General features: G+C 35.7%; 1 protein-coding gene across 2 annotated transcripts in view; it reads right to left on the bottom strand.

Moving 5' to 3' along the window:
* The window catches only part of RIMS2 (regulating synaptic membrane exocytosis 2), a 566,417-nt gene that overhangs the window by 372,709 nt on the left and 168,693 nt on the right, over window positions 1-25,015 (bottom strand). For both annotated transcript variants that reach the window (XM_027131585.1, XM_027131586.1), the window contains exon 5: window positions 4,962-5,272. In XM_027131585.1, the coding sequence (XP_026987386.1) occupies window positions 4,962-5,272 (311 nt within the window). The remainder of the gene's footprint in view (window positions 1-4,961; window positions 5,273-25,015) is intronic.

The raw sequence follows: 25,015 nt of genomic DNA, 5'->3' as shown, positions 1-25,015 counted from the left end.
GTGGTTATTTCAATACGTATTTTGAAATTAAAAAAAACATATTTGAAAATCTCTAACAATATTTTGTACCTAAGTTGATAATAAACATTTGTCATTTTTATGAATAAATGAATTAAGTAAATACTCATTAACTCAAAGCTAAGGTCTAGAGCCAACTTGGTATTCATTCACTCAGTAAATACTAAAGGTCTATGTGTAAAGCACTGTGCTTTACTTCTGTGAGAGAAGTAAAAAGTCATAAAACAGGTCAAAACCACTGCAGTATATAGTTAAAGATTAAACTAAAGCTCCTAAAAAGAAGGAAATGTAACACTCTCTTCTCTCAAACATACTTCTAGGTTCATATATTTAAATTTAATTAAACCAAAGTTTCTCTTTTTGAGGCCACTGGTTTCTGAATGGTATTGAAGAACAAATTACTAATAATACTTTAAACTGGAGTTATATTTTTTATGAGATGCTCCATTTTACTGTCCAAGTCAAATACTGCTGAAAGACCCATTGTGGTAAGAAAGGAGAAAAACATGGGGAGAGAGAGACAAAGACAGAGAGAGAGAAAGAGAGAGAGAGGAGCGGGAGGTAAGGCTAACAAGAAAACAGGCTTAACTGAAGTAATTAAATAGTAACAAAAGAAAATGAGCAAAGAAAGGAGAAATTTCAACACCACTAAGAGAACTAACTACTTACTCTCTTGGGCAAGAAAAGGCAAATTTTTTTGTAAAGGGTCATAAAGTAAATATTTTAGGCTACGAAGACCATATAACATGGTCTCTTGCAGCTACTCAACTCTTATAACTACAATGGTAGCTGAAAGCAGCCATAGATAATAAGTAAACTAATAGATGTGACTGTGTTCCAATAAAACTTTATTTACAAAAGACAGATGGCACAGATTTGGTGCCAGGGATGTAGTTTGCTGATCCCTTGCTCTAGGGGAAACAATTCAAAAGGTTCAAAGGTACAGGCCTAATAAATTAATATAGAATCTGCATTTAAAAAATAATAAACCATAGGCTCTTTCTTGCTGATGATAAGGGGAATTAAATTAGTCTTGAAGAGAAAGTACTTTCCAAATAAAACTTTATACAATTATAACCACTTACATTTTCTAGGCATAACTACCAAATCTGATATTAAGCTCTAACTTCTTCCCTGACTAAAAGTAATTCTTATTAACAAAAGAAGCTATTGGTCTGACTTGTATTAGGTTCAGAAAGCAAGGAGTCATGAAAGTGTGCATTTACTAGTTACAGCTGTCAAAGGCACAAGGCAAAAGAAAAAAAGGAACTACTACACCTTGCTTCCAGATTCTACTGTTTATTCAGGCTAGTAGTTTGTCATTGAAAGAACCATTAAGAGATAATATTTAAAGAAATATATTTGTTCTTATTACCACCTTCTTCAAAGATTAGAGATATGCTTCTAGCTTCCCTACAGTGATGAATTAATTACTCGAAAATTTGTTGTATTTATTTCTAACATCCGTAACCTCCTGACAATATGCACTCCAAAACTTACTAATTGATTATGTGACCCAGTGTTTTAGTATTTCCTTTTTTCTTCCCAAACTTACCTCTCTAAAGTCCAAAGGAAACTATCTCATGCAGCTATCTAGTTTTTGAAGGAGTCTGTTCCCATTATCCATTTTATTGTCATTCATTCATTTAAAATCCTATCTCCATTGGTTATCATCTATTTTTTTTCACCCAAGCTCATATACCTTGACCATTTCACTTGCCATTTTACAAGTTTTCTTGATTTCTAAAGTCCTTGTGTAGCAGACACTGCTACTGTCTTAACCCACGTTGCCGTATCCTTCACTGTTCCCCACATAGCAATGTTTTCTTACTGTATTTTTAATATTCTGCCTGAGTGCTTTCTCTGGCACAGGAGTATGCTTGAGCAATGAGTTCTAGAGAGTTAACAACCCCAGGAACAGCCCTAGACCAATAGCAAAGGAAAGTTATGGATAAATATCCCCAGCCTCCTTGCCCATTATATGGGGTAACTTTGAGGTCGTGATACCGGGTCTCCCAAAAGTCCTGGTAAGATTAAGACACAGCTGCTGAAATTACCTGCTCTTGAATGCATCCAATATTGTATTCTTTCTCTTAACTGGATCATTTCCCACTTCCCTACAGGTAAGTGCCTGGGATTGCCTTCCATATAAACTACCCGCTCTCAAATCTTTGTGTGCTTAAGGTGGTCCGCTAACCTTAAAATTCCTGGGTTCCTGAGATTTTGCACTGAGACGAGTTCATAGCACACCAGCCATGAAATCACCAACTGTTTTGCCCAAAGGTAGGATTACATTGTTTCACTTTTGCTAGTTTTCAAAAGATCTGGCACAGCCATCATTTTATTATTCTCCCAAGACATAGCAACACACCAGAGTGATGGCTTTAGCCACCCTCTAAAGTGACTCCCAGTTACCTTACCTGTCATAACTGAGTGCTCACGTAATAGGAGCGGGTATGCCTCGCACCAAGCCGCGCACAGGAGAGGCTGGGACGCTGGTGTGGGGTGGGGCACGGACGCAGGGGCGCGGTCCAGTCGGTAGCTGGCCTCGCTCAGGTTCTTCGGGCTCAGCTGAGCCCCTCTCCCAACCCCGCGTACCTGAAGGCTCACAGCCCTCCAGTTCTTGGCCAACACTCCCCTCGTTTGGGTTTGGGGCTTGAGCTTTTCCATCCCCAGCACCTGGCAGGGTGTTGGGCCAGGGAAGCCTGATCAAGTGGCCAACAGCGGCTGGAGGGCAGCACCACCCCGCCCAGCGCCGGACCTCAGGCCAGCAGCCAGAGTCCAGGCTCCGAAGAAAGGCAGGTAAGGGCTGTCGCTGTGTAAATGGGCGGGGGTCAGTTGCCCTCAAGTTGGAGGAGAATCTACATCACAAAACCTAACTCAACTTTTGTTACTAAGGGACTCGTGTTGAGCAAAATCTGATATTAACTTTGAAGGAGAGATTTGTTCTTCGCCTTCAAATTGTAATCGGGGCGGGGCGGGCAGGCAGCCCTTAGCATTCCACCCTTAATACCTGGCCAGCGCGTGGCCGTCACGAGGCCTTAGAACAGCGGTTAGAGGTCCCGCTCTGCCAGCAGTCAGCCTCGCAGTGATCCTCCGGGCAGAAAGTGCCGTGAGCGGTGGATTGTGGCCTCCTCCCCAGGGCTCGAGGCCCTCCAGCCTCCACACTGGTGGGTGATCTGGGGGGCCCAGGACAGGCTGAGGGCTGTGCCCTGCAAAGTTCCAGAGCCCTTGCCATGGCCGCCCCCTGGCTGGGCCCAGGCCTTGACCTAATGGCGGCGGCAGTCTCCATGGGTCCCAGTCAATGGAGGCCTCAGCACCTGGATTATATGCACACTGCCACTAAGGTAACAGCTTCAATCAGCTTCAGTCTGTCCATTCAAGTTTTGAAAATTGGTACAGTTTAGATCAGTTGTCTAACCCCTTAAGAGGTGGCCGGAGGTCAGGGGTAAGTTGCCAGAACACTGCACATCATTAGTTCAGGTCCACCTCTGTGGCTGGGGCTCTTCTCAAAGAAGGACAATTGTTGCGAGCTGGGAATTCACCTGACAGGTATTTGCTACAAGTGATTCGCTCCAGTTTAAGTGAAAAGCCTGAGAGCCAGCTGGGTCCTGGGCACTTGGCTCCCTCAGTGATGATGGCTGGGCAGGGTCTGATAACCCGGCCCTGAGGGCACCACCAGCTGAGATCTGCCTCTTCAGCCAGGCCTGGGCACTGGCAGGAGGACCCAGACTGGGTGCTGGATGAACGCTCCCAGGCAGGGTAACGGCCCGCGCAGGGACCCCCTCCTCTTAGCCAGGGCCTGGACCCTGGAGGGAGAAACTTGAGCCTTGGGACTTTGCCCTTTCTTGTCAGAACGGGAAGAACATTCATTTTGGTGGAGGTTTACAGGAACATTGTTACCTGACCATGACCTGACCTCAAGAACAAAGGTTCTGACACCAGGAAGTTTGACAACTAACTACACCCCTCCCTCACATTTCCTATAAAAGGGTTTTGCTGAAAGCTTATGGGGAGTTCGGGGTTTGGGGGGCCTGAGCCACCCGTCTCCTTGCATGACCCTGCAATATACCTTTCTCCGCTCCAAACTCTGACGTTTTGGTATTTTTTGGCCTCACTGTGCATCGGGCACACAGACTTGCGTTCGATAACGCTCAGGACCCACCATCCTATAAGTACAGTTTAGATTTGTTTTTCCACAAAATGCATGACTTTCTACTTGTTCACATGTAAATGTATCTGCCAATTCTAGATAATAAACATAGTGTAAACCAGATTTTGTTTTTAATTTAAACAGAGGAACGTGGTATAGAAAAATAATCTTCCCAAAAAAACTTTTCATTCTCCCCCTTCCAAAAGTAGGAACTCTAAGAACCATAAACACTGTTTTGAAAAGTCTAACCCTTTGAACATGGAGAAGCCCACAGAACTGAGCCAAAAGAGTAAATAACAGAGTTAGCCCATGGAAAAATCAAACTCACGAAACCCTTTCATCAATATTAACCTGCTTTGAAGACCACTTCATCAGTCAACCCAAGGTAGAACCTTTGGAGACATCCTTAATCTTCCCCATTCTCTTAATTCCTCTCCCAGTTAGTCCCATCAGTTGAACCTCTCCGAAGTGTCTTAAAAAAAACATTTCTTCATTCCCCTTGCTCTTATGCCAGTTTGTCCTTCCTGTGACCATAACCTATCTAGGTTCCCTGTTTCATTTCACTTCTTTATTCTGGAAAAACCTGACACTCCCACATCAAACCTAAGACTGTTCAAACCTATAATAGCTCAAGTCCTGAACATCACTTTCAGCATTTCTATAAAACATATGGACATTTACATTATATTTAGACAACACATTTGTTGCCTAAACATTTCATGTATTTTTATTTCTGTTTGGAATGAAGATTAAAAATAATGTTTACCTAAAGATTAAGCAAAATGTTTACCTGTCTGAAGCTACGTCACTGGCAATTTGGTGCTTCAATCCTGACCCATTTTTAATAGAATCCTGTCTTGTGAGCCCATGAGATCGACTTTTCTCCACTGCAGGTACAGATAAGTCACCTGTGGGTCCTTGGAACGGGGCCTGCTCATGCAGTTTTGCTTTCTTCTCCTGAGGTGCCTCCTCATTCCGCAGTCCTCGGAGAACCTTTTGATCAGGTTGCTGTGGTGTATTAGATCCACTATTATAAAACCATGCTCCTGATTTAGTGAGGATTTCTTGTTGTTTTCGGCACAAATTACATACCCACATAACCTGCACACGAATATACAGGGAAAAGAAATTAGTGTTTCCAAAAGTTAAAAGCAAATAAAAATAGAGACAACAACTCAAGCTAACAAAAAAAGTACATGGTTATCCTTTCTGAAGTTAAAATGTAACCCTGATCAACTGCTATTGTTAATTAAATCACATATCTTGATTTTGTCAACAGACAAAACTGACAATATTTACTGGCAGTAGAAACACCAAACTAGAATGTGAAATTACTAGTTGTTTATTTATATTCTTTAATTGCTTTGTATTTAAACTAGGGGCATAGTATAATACAAAGAAAATGGATTTTGAGGTTAGAAAAACTTGGGTTTAAATAACAACTGCAAGACTGGAAACTTGGCAACCTTCAACAAGGTACTGAACCTTCATAGCTATAAAACTTAGTTTCTTTAATGATAAAATAGAGAAATAGGTATAATAATATTCATCCCCTATATTGTTTTGAGGATTGAAATAATTTATATAAAACGTCTGGCACAATGCCTGGTATATGTTGGACTTCAATAGATTACCTACTAATATTAGGTTAATCTTCTATCATCAACTATATTACAGTTTCTTGAAGGGGCTTTTATTTCTTTTGAGTAGCTCCTAATGACTAAAATAAAGCTAGGAACATTGCTGATCCTCAATAGAAACCTATTAATTGCTCATAACTTTAGTAGGACACTTAACATAAAATGTACCATTTTAACCATTTTTAAGTGCACAGTTCAGTAGTATTAAGTATATTCACATTGCTGTGAAACAGATCTACAAAATGTTCATCTTGCAAAATTCAAAGTCTATATCCATTAAACAGCAAATCCCCTTTTCTCCCTCCCCCCATCCCCTGGTAACCACCATTCTACACTTGATTTTTTAATAGATATGTTTTTCAGACTCCAGGAATCTAAGAATATTAAAACTAACATCTGTTTGACCAGAAAACCTTCGCCTTCTTCTGAAAAATATTTTTCAATTAGAAAAAAAATCATACATTCATGAAATAAAAGGTAAGTTAATATTTCAAGTGTTTTCTATGTTTTATGTCAAATATTGAATCTTACACAGCTCTCCAGATTGCTAAACATTTCCTCATAGTTTAAATAAATTATAATATAGATAATCGCAGTAAAAGAAAACTTCAACATGGTATTTTCAACTGATACAAGAATGCTTTTGTAAAATACCATTTAAAATTTTTGCTTAACTTCTCATTATTCCCAGTTCACATTGTTTGTATAGTTTATATCATACAACACTGTACTTGATCATTTTTTTATTTTGTTCTCCCTTCAAATTGTATATACATTTATCTTTTCTCCAACTAAATTGAAAGCTCACTGCGGGCAAGGTCTGTATCTTCTATTTGCATAATAAGACCAGTAAGACCTTCTAAATGTTTGCTAACTTGAATTCTTTTGAAGTCTTTCTGGGGGATGTATTATAATAAAATTTTTTATACTATTACACTAAGATTTATGTTTCATCCATTTCCAAAAGAATTAGTCAGCAATAACATCAATTTCTGTGACTATCTTATTTTTAAAAGTAAATAAGAAAGTATTTTTGATATTAAAATACCAAAATCTCAAATTTTAAAAAAATACCTCATAGTCCAAATTTCTTTTGGTTTGAATACATACAAAATATAAATATATCTAACTCATCAATCGTCTCAAAAATCAAATTTCAACCAAGATCTTCAGCCTTTCAATGCCATCTTGTGGCAATTATAGGTATTGCAGATATCTTTTAAAAGTGAAAGGCGCACTAAATATAGAACCAGAAAATATCGTTAAAATAAATTAAATTTGAATTTCAACTTTTCTGCTTTATTTTAAACAAATTACTCATTGTACAAATAGCATCATTTCCATATAGCACAAAATGAAAAAAAGACTTGGAAGCATTATGGGCTTAGTTTTCCTCATCTGTTAACACCTAATAGATATTAATATAAGATAAATGACTGTCTAAGTGTGAAGGATGATGTCTGACTCTCTGTGTATTAATACCCTTCCCATACGCTCTGAGCTATCCACATTGGTTGCTCTTTTTCAGACTAGATCCTATGTGCCCTCCTAAACTGCTGGCTTCCTTATATCCTAACAAATTACCCTTCTCTTACTATCTCCTCCTACTCTTGGATTAAGAGCTTATTAATCTTTAAAGCTTAGGAAGCCTAAATTCACTCACTTAAATTAGTACAGGGACTGACACTTTCAGCTGAAAACCTTTACACACATTGCACCTTGTAAATTGATGATACTGCAGGATGCCTTACAAACACATACACATGCTATGAGATGACTTTTTACTAGTTGGCTGTGAAATAATTAACATCTATTAGAGGTAAAGTCTGTGTCCATGGAAAATAATTTAACTAATTTGGGAATATAATAGCAGGACTTTTGTTAATGGAACCCTTTAACCAATTAAGTTAACCAGCAAATGTATCTTATGATGAATGCTGTTAAAAATATCTTAGAAATATACATGCCTGTAAATCACCATGGTTAGAGCCTATTAGTGTGGCTGGTCATCATTTATCAAAAAACATCTAGGCCCCAAGAATACAAAGACATAGAGGATTCAAAATTATAAGGTATTATTATTTTCAGTTCTAAATATGCCAATATTTGGGACTTCCCTGGTGGTCCAGTGGTTAGGACTTTGCCTTCCAATGCAGGGGGTGAGGGTTCGATCCCTGGTCGAGGAGCTAAGATCCCACATGCCTCGCAGCCAAAAAACCAAAACATAAAACAGAAGCAATATTGTAACAAATTCAATAAGGACTTGAAAAAAATTGGTCCACAGGGCTTCCCTGGTGGCACAGTGGTTAAGAATCCACCTGCCAATGCAGGGGACATGGGTTCAAGCCCTGGTCCAGGAAGATCCCACATGTTGCAGAGCAACAAAGCCTGTGAGCCACAACTATTTAGCCTGCGTGCCATAACTAGTGAAGCCCGTGCGCCTAGAGCCCACGCTCCGCAAGAAGAGAAGCACTGCAATGAGACACCTGCGCACCGCAACAAAGAGTAGCCCCAGCTTGCTGCAACTAGAGGAAGCCCGCGCGCAGCCACGAAGACACAATGCAATGCATTGTCTAAATGGTTTTACATTTGACTCCTACTAAACACTGAAAAAACAGATAATCCCAAACTTTTTCAAACTATTATAGAAAGGGGGGGGGGAGGTAAGGTCCCCAATGCAATTTATAAGACTAGAAAGATTTTAATGGCAAAATCAGAAAAGGGCAGTAATTAGTTTCCTATGGCTGCTGTAACAAATTACCACAAACTGGTGGTCTAAAACAACAGAAATATATTCTCTCACAATGCTGAAGACCAAAGTCTGAATTCAAATTCAGTATCAATGGGCCAAAATCAAGGTATCAACAGGGTCATGCTCATTCAAGAGGCTCTAGGGGAAATCAGTTCTTTGCCTCTTCTGGCAGTCAGCTTCAGATGGCTACAAGCATTCTTTGGCTTGTGGCCACGTCAATCCAATCTTCAGGGACAGCATCTTCAGATCTCTCTCTGCTACATCCTCACTGTGTGTGTAATCTCCCTCTTATAAGGATACAAATGATTATATTAAGGGCCCAGGCAGATAATCTCCCCATCTCAAGATTCTTACATAATGATATCTGCACAGATTGTTTGTTTGTTTGTTTGTTTTGCTATATAAGGTTATTCACAGGTTCAGGGATTAGGGCATGGATATTTTTTTAGGGGCCATTTTCAGCCTACCACAGACAATATAAAAGTAGAATTATAGGCCAACAGCACAAATAAAAATGGATGCATTGATCTTAAAATCAAATGTTAAATTTCATACAGCAAATATATATGATAAAGAACAAAAAGAACCTATCATGACAGAGGGAAGATTATAACAAGAATAGTTTAATATTAGAAAATATACCAATGTAATTCACCACATTAATAGATTAAAATAGAAAAAAGTGGTCATATTGATACGGAAAAACCATTCAGCATTCATAAAATGTAAGACTCATTCATGTGAAAATAAAAGCTAGCAAATAGAAAAGTAAGCTTAAGCCTGATAAAGGGTATCTACAAAAACTTATATCCTATTTTATACTTAAAGATGAAAAGTAAGAGCATTTCCCTTAAAGTCAGGAATGAGCTAAGGATTCCAAGTATCATCACTTCTATTCAACACTGTCCTGGAAGCACTAGCTTATTAGTAAATCTCACACACACGAGACAAGAAGAAGGATGAAATAAAACTGTCCTTATCTAAACACTATATGATTGTGAACACCATTTGATTATGACATAAAAATCCAAGAAAATCCACAGACAACATATTAGAAGTAATAAGAGAGCTCCATAAGTTTCCTAGATCAAAGATGGACAAAGATAAACAGCATTTCAGTACACCACTAGTAACCAATCATAAACATTTAATAAAAAAATTTTAAAGATACCTGTTTCAAAGAAAATTAGTATACAAGAGTCTAAAAGAAGACTTACATAAATGGAAAGATATACTCTGTTGCAATAAGAAGACCAAATACCACCAGGATGTCAATCTCCCGAATTAAATCTATAACGTTCAGTGCAATTTTAATCAGACTCCTACCATGTTTTTCATAGAATTTATCAAGCTAATTCTGAAATGAATATGGAAGAGCCAAAGATAAGAAAATCTAGATAATTCTGAAGATAAGTAACAATTTAAGGTGGACTTGCTCTACTTATTATAAAGTGACAGAAATTAAGACTGTGGTATTAGTAGAGAAGTGCTAAATAGAACATGGAGCATACTAGAGGCTCTAGAAACAGACTCTCACATATACCAGTGATCACATTACAAATCAGTGGAGAAAGGACACACTATTAATATAGCCAAGACAACTGGTTGTCCATAATGGGGGAAAAAATAGATTCACACCTCACACCATATACAAAAATCTGTTCCAAATGGATTAAACACTGAAACATGAAAGACAAAACTTCCAAACTTTTAGAACAAATGTCAAGAAGCAAAATATTTTTAACTCAAATACAAAAGCACAAACTAAAATTTACTATATTAAAATGTTTAAACATTTTTGAATAGTAATATAATAAGATAAAGTAAAAGAAGAAACCACAATCAGAGAGGTTTTACTGCAATGTATACAGTTTATACAGGATATGCATTCAGAATATATGAGGAACTTCCATAGTTCAGTAAGAAAAAGACAAATATCAAAGCAGAATAATAGGTCAAGAAATGAATATACAATTCCATAGAGAACCCCAACTGGCCAATAAACAAATAAAAAGGAGCTTAATCTTATCAGTGAAAAATTACAAATTTAAAAAAATCAGTTACTATTTCACTCCCATTAGTTTGACAACATTTAAAAGTCTGACAACACCAAGCATTTCAGAGGAAGAAGAGGAGCCAGTACTCAGAAACATTCCTCCCAGGAGTGCAAAACAGTTTGGAGATCCATTGTGCAATATCTAGTGAAACTGAAAATGGCTACTTATATACTCTATGATCCAGAAATGTTACTTCTGCCCTAGAGAAATTACAAGAAGACATGAACAGGGATGTTCATTGAGCACCACCTCTACTAGGAAAAAATATTAGATAACCTAAATCAGTGGATAAACTAACATATTCATGCAAAAGAATTATATTCAGCAGTCAAATGAGTGAATTAGATTTAGATGAATCTAAATTTTGAGATAACTCTCAAAATATAGAGTTAAAGAAAGCAAGTTTCAGAAAAATATATACAGTATGATCCATAATATAAAGTTTAAAACATTGTAAAATAATACTATATATGGTTTAGCAGTGTTTAGATATTAAGCTAAACTACAAATAAAAACATGTAGAATGATAAGTATTCGAGATAACTGCTCTATCTCTAAAAAAAACAAAGAAAAATACTAAAAAGATGGCAAAATGTTAAGATTTGTATAACTGCTCGGCAGTCTCTAAACTTCCCGACATGTTTGAAATATTTCAAAATAAAAAAGAGAGAACCAGTTAAGGTTAATTGGACTAGTGAAAACATTTACTGATACTCATAATCACGCTAAAAGGAAATGTGTATTTACCATAAATATGTTAGTTAACTGAGAACTAATTAATGAATTTGCATACAAATATAATTTTTAAAATACAATACAGCTTACTTCCAGGGTTTTGTTTTGTTTTGTTTTTTATGGAGAGGTGTGAGTGAAGGAGTCAGATTACATAAAAGGTAGCCAATTAGCTGTACATGTTTTGTAGTGCTGTTTCTAGTTTTTCTTTTCATCAAAGCACTTGATTCATTTTATAAACTCCCTGTTCTAAATTAAATTTTATCCAAAAAACTAGGGAAGTGATTGTCAAAGTAAATTAGTCATTGAGGAGAATTTAATTGTACATTGATTATTATCAGAATAAGTAGCTGCTGCCTTCATAATAAATACTTGACTTTTAAATCTTAATTTAATTAGAATTGCATTTTAAATTTAAATTTCTCTAAGTGTTTTTAAAAGAAAAGACAATTCTTAAAGCAGTAGGTATATCCAGCAATTCTAAGGGAAGTAAACATTTCTGCAGTTATTAAGTTTTCCCACTAGTCTGTGCTATAGCACTTTGTTCAATCTGGACTACTGGCTTCTTTGCATATTAGCACTACATTGTTAACCTACTTTTTTCCCTAAAAATAAATTTCAGTTAAAAATATAGTAACTTTAATAAAATTAAAAAGTGAGTTGAAAGAGTATCATTATTCTACATTATAAAATGTGATGGTATGAATTAGAATAATTATTTTCCATTGCATGTTAACTTACTAAAAAATTCAATAGAGTACAAACATACTATCAGTTGACAGATTCCTTTTCCAACATATATAACTTAAAAGTTATGCTCATAAATTATAGAACTATAAAATCATTTCAATAAATTTAAAGTAAAATTATGGCTTAAACTGGAGGAAAGCAAGTTTAATTTTTCTTAAAATATAAAGCATATTCACCTAGGTTTCATTTAAAATGGAGAACAGGACATAATTTCTGAAGGGGACATCTTATAAAGGGAGAGGCCAGAACATAATTACATGAAGGTTAGAAAATAATGCTTTATCCAAATTGAAAAGAATCAGAGGTGTAAAACTAGAGGAAATAGTAACAAATCACTAACAAAACATGGTGGCATGGAAATCACTAGAACACTCTTGGGAAAGAGAAATTTTTAAGGAAGAGGCATTAATTCAGAGAAGAAAAGTTCTTTAAAACTTTAAGATTAATGGATAAAACTATATGAGATCCTTGCAAGTAAATTTCCAGAAGCCATGCACTACTATATGAACTTCCTTTTGCAAATTGTGCTTCTTGCTCCTGTAACTGCTAAAAGGCAATAACATCACTAATCATACAGTCATCTGATCTACTTCAAAGCACAGTTCAATGTAAGGGAAGTCAAACTTGGCCCACCCAAGGGAGATTTACTATTCTATGAAAGATAAACTGTATCATAACTCTATCACAGCACAAAATTAAAAGCACTGACTTTTATCTAGTTTCAGTGCATTTGTATTTTGATTCATCTCAAACTTAACGAAGCCAAAACTGAATTCCAGACCTTCACCCCCAAACTGCTCCATCCACAGTCTTACTCATAGCAGTTAATGGCAATTCCCCATCCTCCCATTTTGCCTCGGGCCAAAAATCTTGGAATAATCTTTTTCTCTCATACCCCACATACATTCAACTAGAAAATCGTTTTGATTCTACTTTTAAAATATATCTACAAAGATGACATCTCACCACCTTCAGCAAAACCACCCTAATCTAAGTCACCACCATTGCCTGCCTAAATTATTGCAATATCCTCATAACTGTTCTCCTAGATGCCACTCTTTTCTCACTCTCATTAATCTATCCCACAACAAAATCTTCAAAATGTTTTAAAATGTAAGTCACGTCATGTCACTTTTTTGGTCAGAATCTTTTCATACTCCCCATTTTGCTCAGAATAAATGCCAAAGTCCTTACAGAAGGTCCTCTGCAATCTCACTAACTTTGTGTCTCACTATTCTCACCCACTTGTTCTGCTCCAGCCACACTGACTTCCTTGCTATTCTTCCAACATGTCAAGCATGCCCCTACCACAGGACCTTTGTAATCGCTATTACCTCAGTCTAAACTGTTTCTCCCCTAAATATTGGCAATGCTAGCTCCCTCATCTTTTTCAAGTTTTTCAAGTTGCTGCTCAACTGTCATTTTTCAAGACCATCCAAATTAAAATTCCAACATCACCCAAAATTAAGTATCTAGATTTTCATTTTCTCCAGGGCACTTAAACCTTCTAATATTTATTTATCTCATTTGTTGTGTGCATCTCCTAATTAGAATACACTCCCCAGAAAGATAAGAGGTGTTTGTCTATTTTAGTTCACTGCTATATCCCAAGTACCTAGACAACACCAAGACATGTTCAATGAATGAGTAAATTAATATATTAACAATAAGTATGTAAATACATTACTTTCTTTAAAATCTGTTTGTCTATGGGCTTCCCTGGTGGCGCAGTAGTTGAGAGTCCGCCTGCCGATGCAGGGGACACGGATTCGTGCCCCGGTCCGGGAAGATCCCACATGCCGCAGAGCAGCTGGGCCCGTGAGCCATGGCCGCTGAGCCTGCGCGTCCGGAGCCTGTGCTCCGCAACGGGAGAGGCCACAACAGTGAGAGGCCCGCGTACCGCAAAAAAAAAAAAAAAAAAAATCTGTTTGCCTAGCAAATTTCTATAATCCAAATACCATGGACCTCATGAAATTGTCTTTAAGGAAAAAATAAAATAACATTTAAGAATTTCCCAAATACAAGTATTATTATGAAATATATTTTTTCTAATCAAAAGTGAAAATGCACGAAGTATTTTAAGATTATTTTACATGTATTAAAATTGCTTAAATATTTAAACGAAAGTAAAATATGTATAGCTTACCTCAGAGGTTTCCAGACTTGTTTAATCAATGTCCTACTTTTGATCTAACCCAACTGATTTCAGAATACTACTCGGGTTTGTATTGTGGCTGAGGGAGAGATCACATTTAATTATGTGTGTGTGTTTGTTTATTTGTTTTGGAGGTGATGGATATGTTTATCACCTCAATCGAGGTGATGATTTCACGGGTGTATGCATATGTTCAAAGCCATCAAATTGTATACATTAAATATGTGCAGTTTTTTGTATAACAATTGTCCTGCAAAAAAGCTGTTACAAAAATTAAAAACAAAATTGTGGGAACTGCATCGGATAAGTTGAGAATAGCAAAATGATGTACTAGACCCATGCTTCTCAAACTGTAATGTGCATTCCAATCGCCATTGTAAAATGCAGGTTCTGATTCCTAAGTCTGGGGGCAGAGAGGTAAGGATTCTGAATTTTTAACAACATCCCAGGTGATGCTCCTTCTCCTGGTCTGCAGACCACACTTTGCACAGACTGGACTGTGAGTCAAACTCTAGGCTCTAGCCACAACCCTGGTACTACTACTAATAACACCACCACCACAACCACTACCACTGCCATTGCGACGCTACTAACAACAACAACAAAGGACAGAACTTTCTGAGTTCTCACTATGTTCTAGACACTCGTCCAATTCTTGCATATTTGTTATCTCATTTAAACTACACCTTAGTTATGGATGAAGAAACTGAAGATTGAAAAGGTTAAGTCACATAGAAAAGGTCTTCCAGCCGATAAGTAATACAGCCAGAATTCAAACCCCAGCCGTTTGTGACCTAGGACATTAGATTTTTTTGCATGAAGTCCATCCTAAGTCTCATGTTTCAGATTATTTTAGCACTCCTTGGTTCACATCTGATTTCAGCCATGTCTACAGTGGACAGTGGTGGTAGCAAATGAACTCAAAAGAACTTCACACACCCTGTAATAGATATAATGTTTTTTTAAAACAGAAAATAATAAGTGCTGGTGAAGGTCTAGAAATATTGTAACCTTTGTACATTCATGTTACACATAAAAAATGGTACAGTCTCTGTGGAAAAGTTTGGCAGTTCTTTAAAACTTAAAAAATAGAATTACCATATGACCTAGCAATTTCATTACTAAGTAATACCCAAGATAATTGAAAATATGTGTTCACATAATTTGTAAGTATATGGTCCTAACAGCATTATTCATAATACCCCAAAAGTATAAACAACCTAGATGTCCATCAGTTGGTGAGCAAATGTACAACATATGATAAATCCATGCCATGGGATATTATTAAAGCATAAAGAGGAATGAAGTACTAATTCTTGCTACAGCACAGATACCTTAAAGGCATCATACTAAGTGAAAGAAGCCAGACACAAAAGGCCACATATTGCATAAATCCATTTATATACAATGTCCAGAACAGGCAAATCTATAGAGGAAAAAAAGTAGATTACTGGTTTCCTGGGTGTTGGGTGAGATGGGAGTGATTGCTAATGGACGCAGGGCTTCTTTTCAGGGTGATGAAAATGTTCTGGAATTAGGTAATGGTGATAGTTGCACAACATGTGAATATACAAAAAGCCACTTGAAAATGGTGAATGTTATGTTATATGAATTATAGCTCAATTTAAAAAATTTTAATACTTCTGCAGAAAATCTCAGGCCAAAATGGTTTTTCCTGTTTTGGGTTTCTCCACAATCAGATCCTGAGCCAAAGATCTGAATGCAAAGTAGTTTGTTTACTTGAAAAATGATACCAAGAAGTACAGTGAAAGAGTGGGGAAGTAAAACATGGAAGGAAAAAAAACCAATAAACAGTCAATTAAAGAGTACATTATTTCTGGAGGCAAATGGAGCTTAGTCTTGATGGAACCCTCTTAGAATCATCCCACTAAGAGGCAAGGAGGCTGGGTATTATCTACTAGCTCATTGGCACTTCTATGCCTCTCCTTCATGTTAAGCCTATTTCTTTGGCCATAAAATGCCCTTAGGCAGAGAGATGCAGGAAGCTACTGGTATGTTCAGGAACAATTTGTAGGTGTCATCTGGGGTGGGCTGAAGGCTTATCAGAAGGTTACCTAGAGCAATTGCTACAATTTTACAGGTGAATTTTACCACACTTTTAAAGGACCATTAATTCATATCCTATATAAATTGTTTCACAAAACTAAATTTAAAGAAGAACAAAACTCATATAACTCATTTTACGAAGCAAATTAATTATGACATAAGACAAGAAAAGCACAGACCAATTTCATTCACATATAGGTAGAGTCAAAACATAAACTAAAACTTAAATGACAAAATCCAAGACAAACAAACAAACAAAAAAACATGGTATATCACTATCAACCACAATTTAACCCCAGGAATGTAAGGATAGTGCAAAAGCAGAAAATCTAGTTAAGCAATCAATATAACAGATTAAAGAAGAAAAATCATATGATTATCTCAATCAATGAAGAAAAGCATTTAATAAAATTCAATACCATTTTATGGTTTAAAGTAACTTAGAAAACTAGGAATACTAAATTAACTCCTAGGAAAACTAGTATCTCTTTACCTTGAAAATCAAAGTAGGAATAAAAGGGCATTTCCTTAAGTTGGTAAAAATTATATATCAAAAACCCTCAGCAAAGGTTACACTTAATGGAGAAGTTTTAGATCCCTCTGACCAAATAAAACTTCGTTTTCTCCCATACTTCCTTAGAGCATAAAGTAGTTTATGTTTGCAAGATAAAAGTAGCCAGAAGAATCTGAAATATAGATCCTTATTGTTTACAGGAGATGACAGAAATGAGGCTCCAGTTGTGTCATATTGTTAATGAACTTGTTAACTGGATAAGTTGTAAATAAACTATAGTGTAATGTGTTTTTTTGTCATGACAATAATCTGGAGTTACCAATTCTAAGAGAAGATTTTCAAATCAACACTAGCATCACCTCAATGGAATAGAAACTGCAGATGAGCAAATTCACCTAGCAGTCTTACTATACATGAAATCATGATTTTCTTAACTTAGTTTCTCAATATAGCAGTTATTTATTATAGATAACTGACAAATAGCTTGAGAAGAAGGAAATATGTGGCTACTTCCTGTCATATATTCATAATACAAACAATATACTTGTAGATGAGATATTGATATAAATGGAGTTGTGTCAACAGCTAATGCCAATACTTGCATATATGCGTAGAGTTTTCTTCTGTGTTCAGAGAACATTAGGGATGCTAGTTATACATCCATGACTAACGACGGTACTGGCTGAACAAACTTTGAAAAAAGCCATAGCAAGAATCTAATTCTGATCGCAATAATACTAAAAAATACAATTTAAGGATAAGAAGCAACTGACATTATCATTTTTAATTGCCACTGTTCTTTATAAAAATATTTTAATTGCTAATAAAGTAGATCATATCTTATAAAGCCTGTGATATGCTACCCAAAAATAAACTAATGCCATTTAATAACCTGCAATTTGTTAAAATCCATTCAGAGTTAAGAAGGGAGTTATGAGAATATATAAGAAAATGTCCTCGGATATATACCCCTTCTGGGAAAGTGACTCCAAACTGTGACAGAATGCACTGCTCCAGAAAGACCATAAGAGAGACTGCTTTTGATACATTATTGTAAAACAACAGCATGAAACCATCTCTCTTGCTACACATCCTTTATTTGCAAAACATTCAAACCTTAAAGAAAGCTGTTAATGTTAGAAGAAGAATACTCAAGGTATTAGAAATTTACAAGTAGAAATCAAGACTGACTTTGGAAAACTTTTACAAATTAATATTGCTCACAGTTAAAACTAGAAGGTCCCATATGACCAAAAAAAAAAAAGTTATTTTTCTGCTCCACAAATGAATAGCTAAAAAGATGATAGCTGTTAAGTCCATCAGCACAATTTTATTAAACCTTTATAGATACTGCCATACTTTGTAGAGGTCACAAAATTTCAGGAGGCATTTTTCAGCAAGCAGATTGTGACAATAACTGTGGTAGACAGAAGATGTTACTTACACACTGATTAATCTATAGATGTTTCCAATCATTCCCAGTTTTACTAAAAACAACATAACTGATGAAATTATAACACACAGCAACTTGCCCAGGAATCAAATGGTGATGAGATTTCAAAACTGTGAATACCAATATTCAGGCTGTTTGGGGCTTAGTTGGCAACGTAGGATCTCCATGAATGGAGGTGATTCAGTGAGTAATCCCAAGAAATAGCATTATGGATAATACCTGTAACTTTAAACCCTTCACTGAGAACATTTCTATTCATAAAGAAACTGTCCGCCAAAAGTTGAGTCCCTATTTCAGTATCAGATGCTATTATTAAAATGGGAAATATTACTGTAATATTAATATATAACATTCAATTTTTTTTCAAGTGACACGAGTAAATGTAGTCTACTCATAAACAGCTTTTGTCACATTTAAGAAATCACATTAAAATTATTCAAGAATATTAACTTTTTTTAATTGAAAAATAAAGTGAGATTTTTCAAAACATTTCATTTGCCTAATTGGTTTGACGACAAGGACTAGCTTTACCTAGTAGCTCATATGTTACATATTTTCCATAAACTAAGCTAAATATGCAGTTCTAAGATATTTATAAAAATAATTTAAAGCAAAGGCAAAATAAATTTATCACTGTAAATTGTAATTGGTAGGTACTAAAATTAACATTTTCCAAATCATTTTTAGTATACTGGTTTAAACAAGATGCCTCTAAGTGAAAAAGTAATAAGAATAAATAGTCATTAATAAGTTTTGGTAAAGCCTTTTTAGTATAACTCCCAGAAACTGACAGACTGAATCACTAACTGGGTAACAAATCATTTTGCAAGCCTGGTGTTTTCAACTCCTTGCTTTGAACAAACTGAAGAAAAAACCTAAATGAATGGTCAGTTCTTATATAACTCAAAATAACTTTTGATGGTAGATAGCTAGATTTTTTGTCACATAATTTGGAAAGAGTTCCAAGAATTGAATGAATCATTATAACTAAACCTCTATTCACATTAATGTGAACAAATTTCTTGTCATGTACTCTAGTCGTCAATGTGAAGAAATTTCTTCAGTACTTGCATCTATAAAAATAAAAGAAATAAAAATTGAATTGATGCTGCATTCTGTCTCAGTCTGTAATAAGTAATATTCACATATAGATTTATTTTAAAAGAAAACCAGTTCCATCCATTTCATTAAGAAATAAATTTCTAGTAAATTTTATTTCTATTTAATAATTTTTAATCAAACTTTATATTAATGTTATTTTAACCAACTGTGAATTAATAATAGACTAAATAAGTGGTCAGCTGACATATAACTTAAAATAATTTTTATGACAGTTTATTATTATATTTACTATTGGTAATTATCATAAACTCAATTCATTAGAAATTTTTCAAAACTTTAAGCCTTATGGTCACTGAAATATTTTAAATATTTAATTTAGTATATAGTTTTTATTGGAACAAAGTATAAAAAGGTGATTTTTTAAAAAGATTTCTAGTGAAAAATATATGGGGATAAAATATTGTGAGGGAAGTGGAATGTAAATACATTTTCAAGGAAAAACAAGGAAGGAAAACTTTCAATTGTTACAAATGACTTTGTTCATTGTTTGATTTTTTAAGAATAATGGAAGCTGTCAAACTGATACATGATTTTGAAAATACTTTTAAAGAAGCTATAACTGTTTTACTATGATGTGTCGGTATTAGTAATATGCTAGAAATTATACTCTGCAACCAATTAAACATACAATGAAAATGTTAGATGTCATCTTAAAAAATATGTGATGAGGTAAAAAGTTTTAAAAAATTAAGTTGGGGACTTGATATAAACACATTTCAAGATCAATGTCTGAACTACAGTCTCAGCTACTGCTTATAATATTCAGCCTCCTCCACTCCCAAACTTCAGACTAATCAAGTTCTCCAATCCATAGTTATCTTCTATTGAGCTAAAATGCACAATATTTTCTGAACAGAGTCCTGTAGACTGTAGGTGACCATCCTCTACAACAAGCCCTTATAACCCAGGCCTTGCCTATTGAGGTCTTCCTTCCCTTCCCCACCAGCTGACTACTAAGAAGCCAGCAGGAATCTAGGTTAAGTCAGCATGGCTTATGCAATAATACCCACTAAGATTCTATTTAATCACCACTTATAAAATTGTTTCTACAAGAAAATATCAATAAATTTTGAGTTCCAACTTGGTATGTAAAGAATATATATTCTTCCCCTCCTTCCCTTTACTGCCCCACAATCCTAATAGTAGTGATTATTATGAAAAGAAATGAAAAGCTACATATTCCTGAACATGTAAACTGCTCATGTAAACATATTCCTGAACATGTAAAGAGAATGTAAACTTGACATTTTTTTTAAAATTTAATTTATTTATTTATTTTGGCTGTGCTGGGTCTTCGTTTGTGTGCGAGGGCTTTCTCTAGTTGTGGCAAGCGGGGACCACTCTTCATCGCGGTGCGCAGGGCTCTCACTATCGCGGCCTCTCTTGTTGCGGACCACAGGCTCCAGACACGCAGGCTCAGTAGTTGTGGCTCACGGGCCTAGTTGCTCCGGGGCATGTGGGATCCTCCCAGACCAGGGCTCGAACCCGTGTCCCCTGCATTAGCAGGCAGATTCTCAACCACTGCGCCACCAGGGAAGCCCATAAACTTGACATTTTTGACCAAAAAAAAAAAACCAAACAGTATCTAACTCAATCATTTCCCAGCCATTCTGAGTTAAGGTACAAAGAGCAAATAGGCTCTCCAGGCCAGGAACAAAGTTCATATTTATGAATCATTTCTTGCTTAGAGGTTTCATCCACAGGCTCTCTGTATACAATTTTATTCTTCACACATATTCTATCTTTAGAAATCTAGGATTCATGACATACTGATTTCTGAGTGTATTAATACTGAAAGAAAGGCAGTGCTTCAAGTTTTAAAAGGTATGATCTTTAGAGTCAGATAAATCAGTGTTGTCTAATCTTGACTATGCATTAGAATCATCTGAGAAATATCATAAAAATAAACATCCTGGGGATCACCCTTAGCTAGTCTAATTTGGTCAGTCCAGTGTGTGTGGAAATGTGTAATTTTTTTTAAAGCTTCCCAAGATAATTCTGATAAAACCAATCAAAGGATAAGCATTAGGGAACTCCTGAGATAAATCATCCTAGATCTGACACTTGTCTTAGTTGGGGAACTCTGGGCAAATTACTTAATCCATTTGAGGCTCTGTCTTCTAGATTTTTTTAAAAATGCAGATAATTGAGCTCATGAAAAAGAAAGACTGTGTCTTATCCAGTTGTATAATCCCTGGGCACAGTATCTGGTCATTTGTAGCTTCTAAATAAGTGTTGTTGATATATTGCATATTTCAGAATCATTAAATGCAAGAAAATTCAATCTATTCTTTCTATTAAGGAATATCTGCATACTGTTTGGGAATTTAAAATTCATGTAATATATTTTAAATACATAGCAAAAAGTTCTCAATTAAAAAAATTTGTTTCTCTGATGCTCACCTGTCAATGCTTACCAACTGGCACACAAGTACAGCAACCATGTTAATATAAACAAGAAGGCTGTGGTAGTATTGACTACAATAGCTACAGTATTTAGGAACTCTAAGAATGGAAATACATCTTTCATTTTTAATGAAAACCACTCGAAAATGATTCAATATACGTAATTTTGCTTTAGAGATAGTTTTTCAAGACTATCCTTTTTTATCTTTTCAGAGGTACATGTGGTATGCAATTTGAAAAAGTAGATTTGGTATTAATACTATTTTTAATATAATACAGAATACACTTAAATTTTCATTTTTTATCAATAATTCTAAATTGCCTCTACTAAGCAAGAATTTGTTGCCATAAAAAGACATAAAAAATCAAATTGCATCCATATGAAATGAATTTTGGTGGTAATGTTTAATGCAGAGATGAAGTCATAAGTTTATGGATAAACCAGAAAATAACGTAGCTTCCTCACATCACCTTTCATTCTTGACATATCCCAGTTCTAAGAAAAGTCTCAAGCTCAAGTGAGGCCAGGCTTTCACCTCAAGAGTTGGCTATCTATTGGGCATAATGAGTCAGTTGTGTATTTATTCTGTTTCTTAATTGTATGAGATGACTTTAATTACATTTGAGTTAAAATAAGGATGAAAACATTAAACCTCTTTCCCTCACAGCTCCTACAGAGCACAATAATTTATTAAGAAGTAAGTATATACAAAGAAAAGTAAGAAATTGAGAAATTAAAATGTTTTCCATAGAAGTAAAGAAAATTCTTTCTCTCAGCTTCTTCTTTTCTATTAATTTTAAAACAGTATTAGGGAAGAGTAAGAATATCTTTTAATTATACGGGAGGGACAACAATCACTACCTAAAAAGGGGGGAAAAGGAAAAAAGCTCTTGCCCATTTCATTCACTCTAGAGGCACTGACTAAGCAGCCAGGACTAATACCCAGACAGTATATGAAAGTATGGAATAATAGCCATTGTCTATTCTGACTAGTCAGTTATATATTCTGATTGGTTCGTGTCAAAGGACCTGCTGATTTAAAATAATTTGAATATCAACTGTGTAAGTATCGCCTATCTGTTAGTAATTGTATTAAATGCTTAGGATAAAGAAATTAACAAAATTCAATCTTTGCCCTCAGGAAAACAACAGGCGAGATATATAGGTAAATGAATAAATTAGAGTACAACCTGATAAGGATGGTAATAACATTCATAAGATACTGAGCAAAGACTGATAAATCCTATTAGGGTTTAAGAAAGAAGAAATATCTAGGCTGGATTTGGAAGAATCTGTGTGAGTTTGTTAAATGGACAAAATAGAGAAGGAGACTCTAGACAGAGAAAATAATGTGTAAAAAGGAAGAGAAACATTAAAGAGATTTGTGTCTCTTTAAAAAGAGAGAAAACTCAAATTATTAAAATCATAAATGAAAGAAGGGACGTTACTGATTCTACAGAAATAAATATGATTATGAGAGAGTAAAATGAATAACTGTATGTCAACAAATTGGACAACCTAGATAAAACAGACAAATCCCGAAAAATATACCTAACAAAACAAAGAAATAACAGAGAAACAGAAAATCTTGGGCTTCCCTGGTGGCGCAATGGTTGAGAGTCCGCCTGCCGATGCAGGGGACACGGGTTCATGCCCCGGTCTGGGAAGATCCCACATGCCGCGGAGCGGCTGGGCCCGTGAGCCATGGCCGCTGAGCCTGCGCGTCCAGAGCCTGTGCTCCACAATGGGAGAGGCCACAACAGGGAGAGGCCCGCGTACCACAAAAACAGAAAAACGGAGCTGGAGGAATCAGGCTCCTGAACTTCAGACTATACAACAAAGGCATAGCAATCAAGACAGTATGGCACAAAAACATAGATCAATGGAACAGGATAGAAAGCCCAAGATAAACCCCCACATATGGTCACCTTGTCTTTGACAAAGGAGGCAATAACATACAATGGAGAAAAGACAGCCTCTTCAATAAGTGGTGCTGGGAAAACTGGACAGCTACATGTAAGAGAATGAAATTAGAACACTTTCTAAAACCATACACTAAAATAAACTCAAAATGGATTAAAGACCTAAATGTAAGGCCAGACACTATAAAACTCTTAGAGGAAAACATAGGCAGAACACTCTACGACATAAATCACAACAAGATCCTTTTTGACCCACCTCCTAAAGAAATGGAAATAAAAATAAAAATAAACAAATGGGACCTAATGAAACTTAAAAGCTTTTGCACAGCAAAGGAAACCATAAACAAGATGAAAAGACAACCCACATTATGGGAGAAAATATTTGCCAGTGAAGCAACTGACAAAGGATTAATCTCCAAAATACACAAGCAGCTCATGCAGCTCAATTTCAAAAAAACAAACACCCAACCTAAAAATGGGCAGCAGACCTAAATAGACATTTCTCCAAAGAAGATATATAGATTGCCAACAAACACATGAAAGGATGGTCAACATCACTAATCATTAGAGAAATGCAAATCAAAACTACAATGAGGTATCACCTTACATGGGTCAGAATGGCCATCATCATAAAATCTACAAACAATTAATACCAGAGAGGGTGTGGAGTAAAGGGAACCCTCTTGCACTGTTGGTGGGAATGTAAATTGATACAGCCACTATGGAGAACACTATGGAGTTTCCTTTAAAAACTAAAAATAGAATTACCATATGACCCAGCAATCCCACTAGTGGGCATACCCTGAGAAAACCATAATTCAAAAAGAGAGATGTACCACAATGTTCATTGCAGCACTATTTACAACAGCCAGGACATGGAAGCAACCTAAGTGTTCATCGACAGATGAATAGATAAAGAAGATGTGGCGTATATATACAATGGAATATTACTGAGCCATAAAAAAGAAATGAAATTGAGTTATTTTAGTGAGGTGGATGGACCTAGAGTCTGTCATACAGAGTGAAGTAAGTCAGAAAGAGAAAAACAAATACCATATGCTAACATATATATATGGAATCTAAAAAAAAAAAAAAGTCTGATGAACCTAGGGGCAGGATAGGAATAAAGATGCAGATGTAGAGAATGGACTTGAGGACACAGGTGAGGGGGGGAAGGGAAGCAGGGACGAAGTGAGAGAGTAACACTGACATATATATACTTCCAAATGTAAAATAGATAGCTAGTGGGAAGCAGCTGCATAACACAGGGAGA

This window comes from Aethalodelphis obliquidens, unplaced genomic scaffold (genome assembly GCF_003676395.1).
Source record: "Aethalodelphis obliquidens isolate GAN/ISIS:26980383/991018 unplaced genomic scaffold, ASM367639v1 scaffold39, whole genome shotgun sequence".
Classification (NCBI taxonomy): Eukaryota; Metazoa; Chordata; class Mammalia; order Artiodactyla; family Delphinidae; genus Aethalodelphis; species Aethalodelphis obliquidens.
This window is presented reverse-complemented; position numbering and strand designations above follow the sequence as displayed.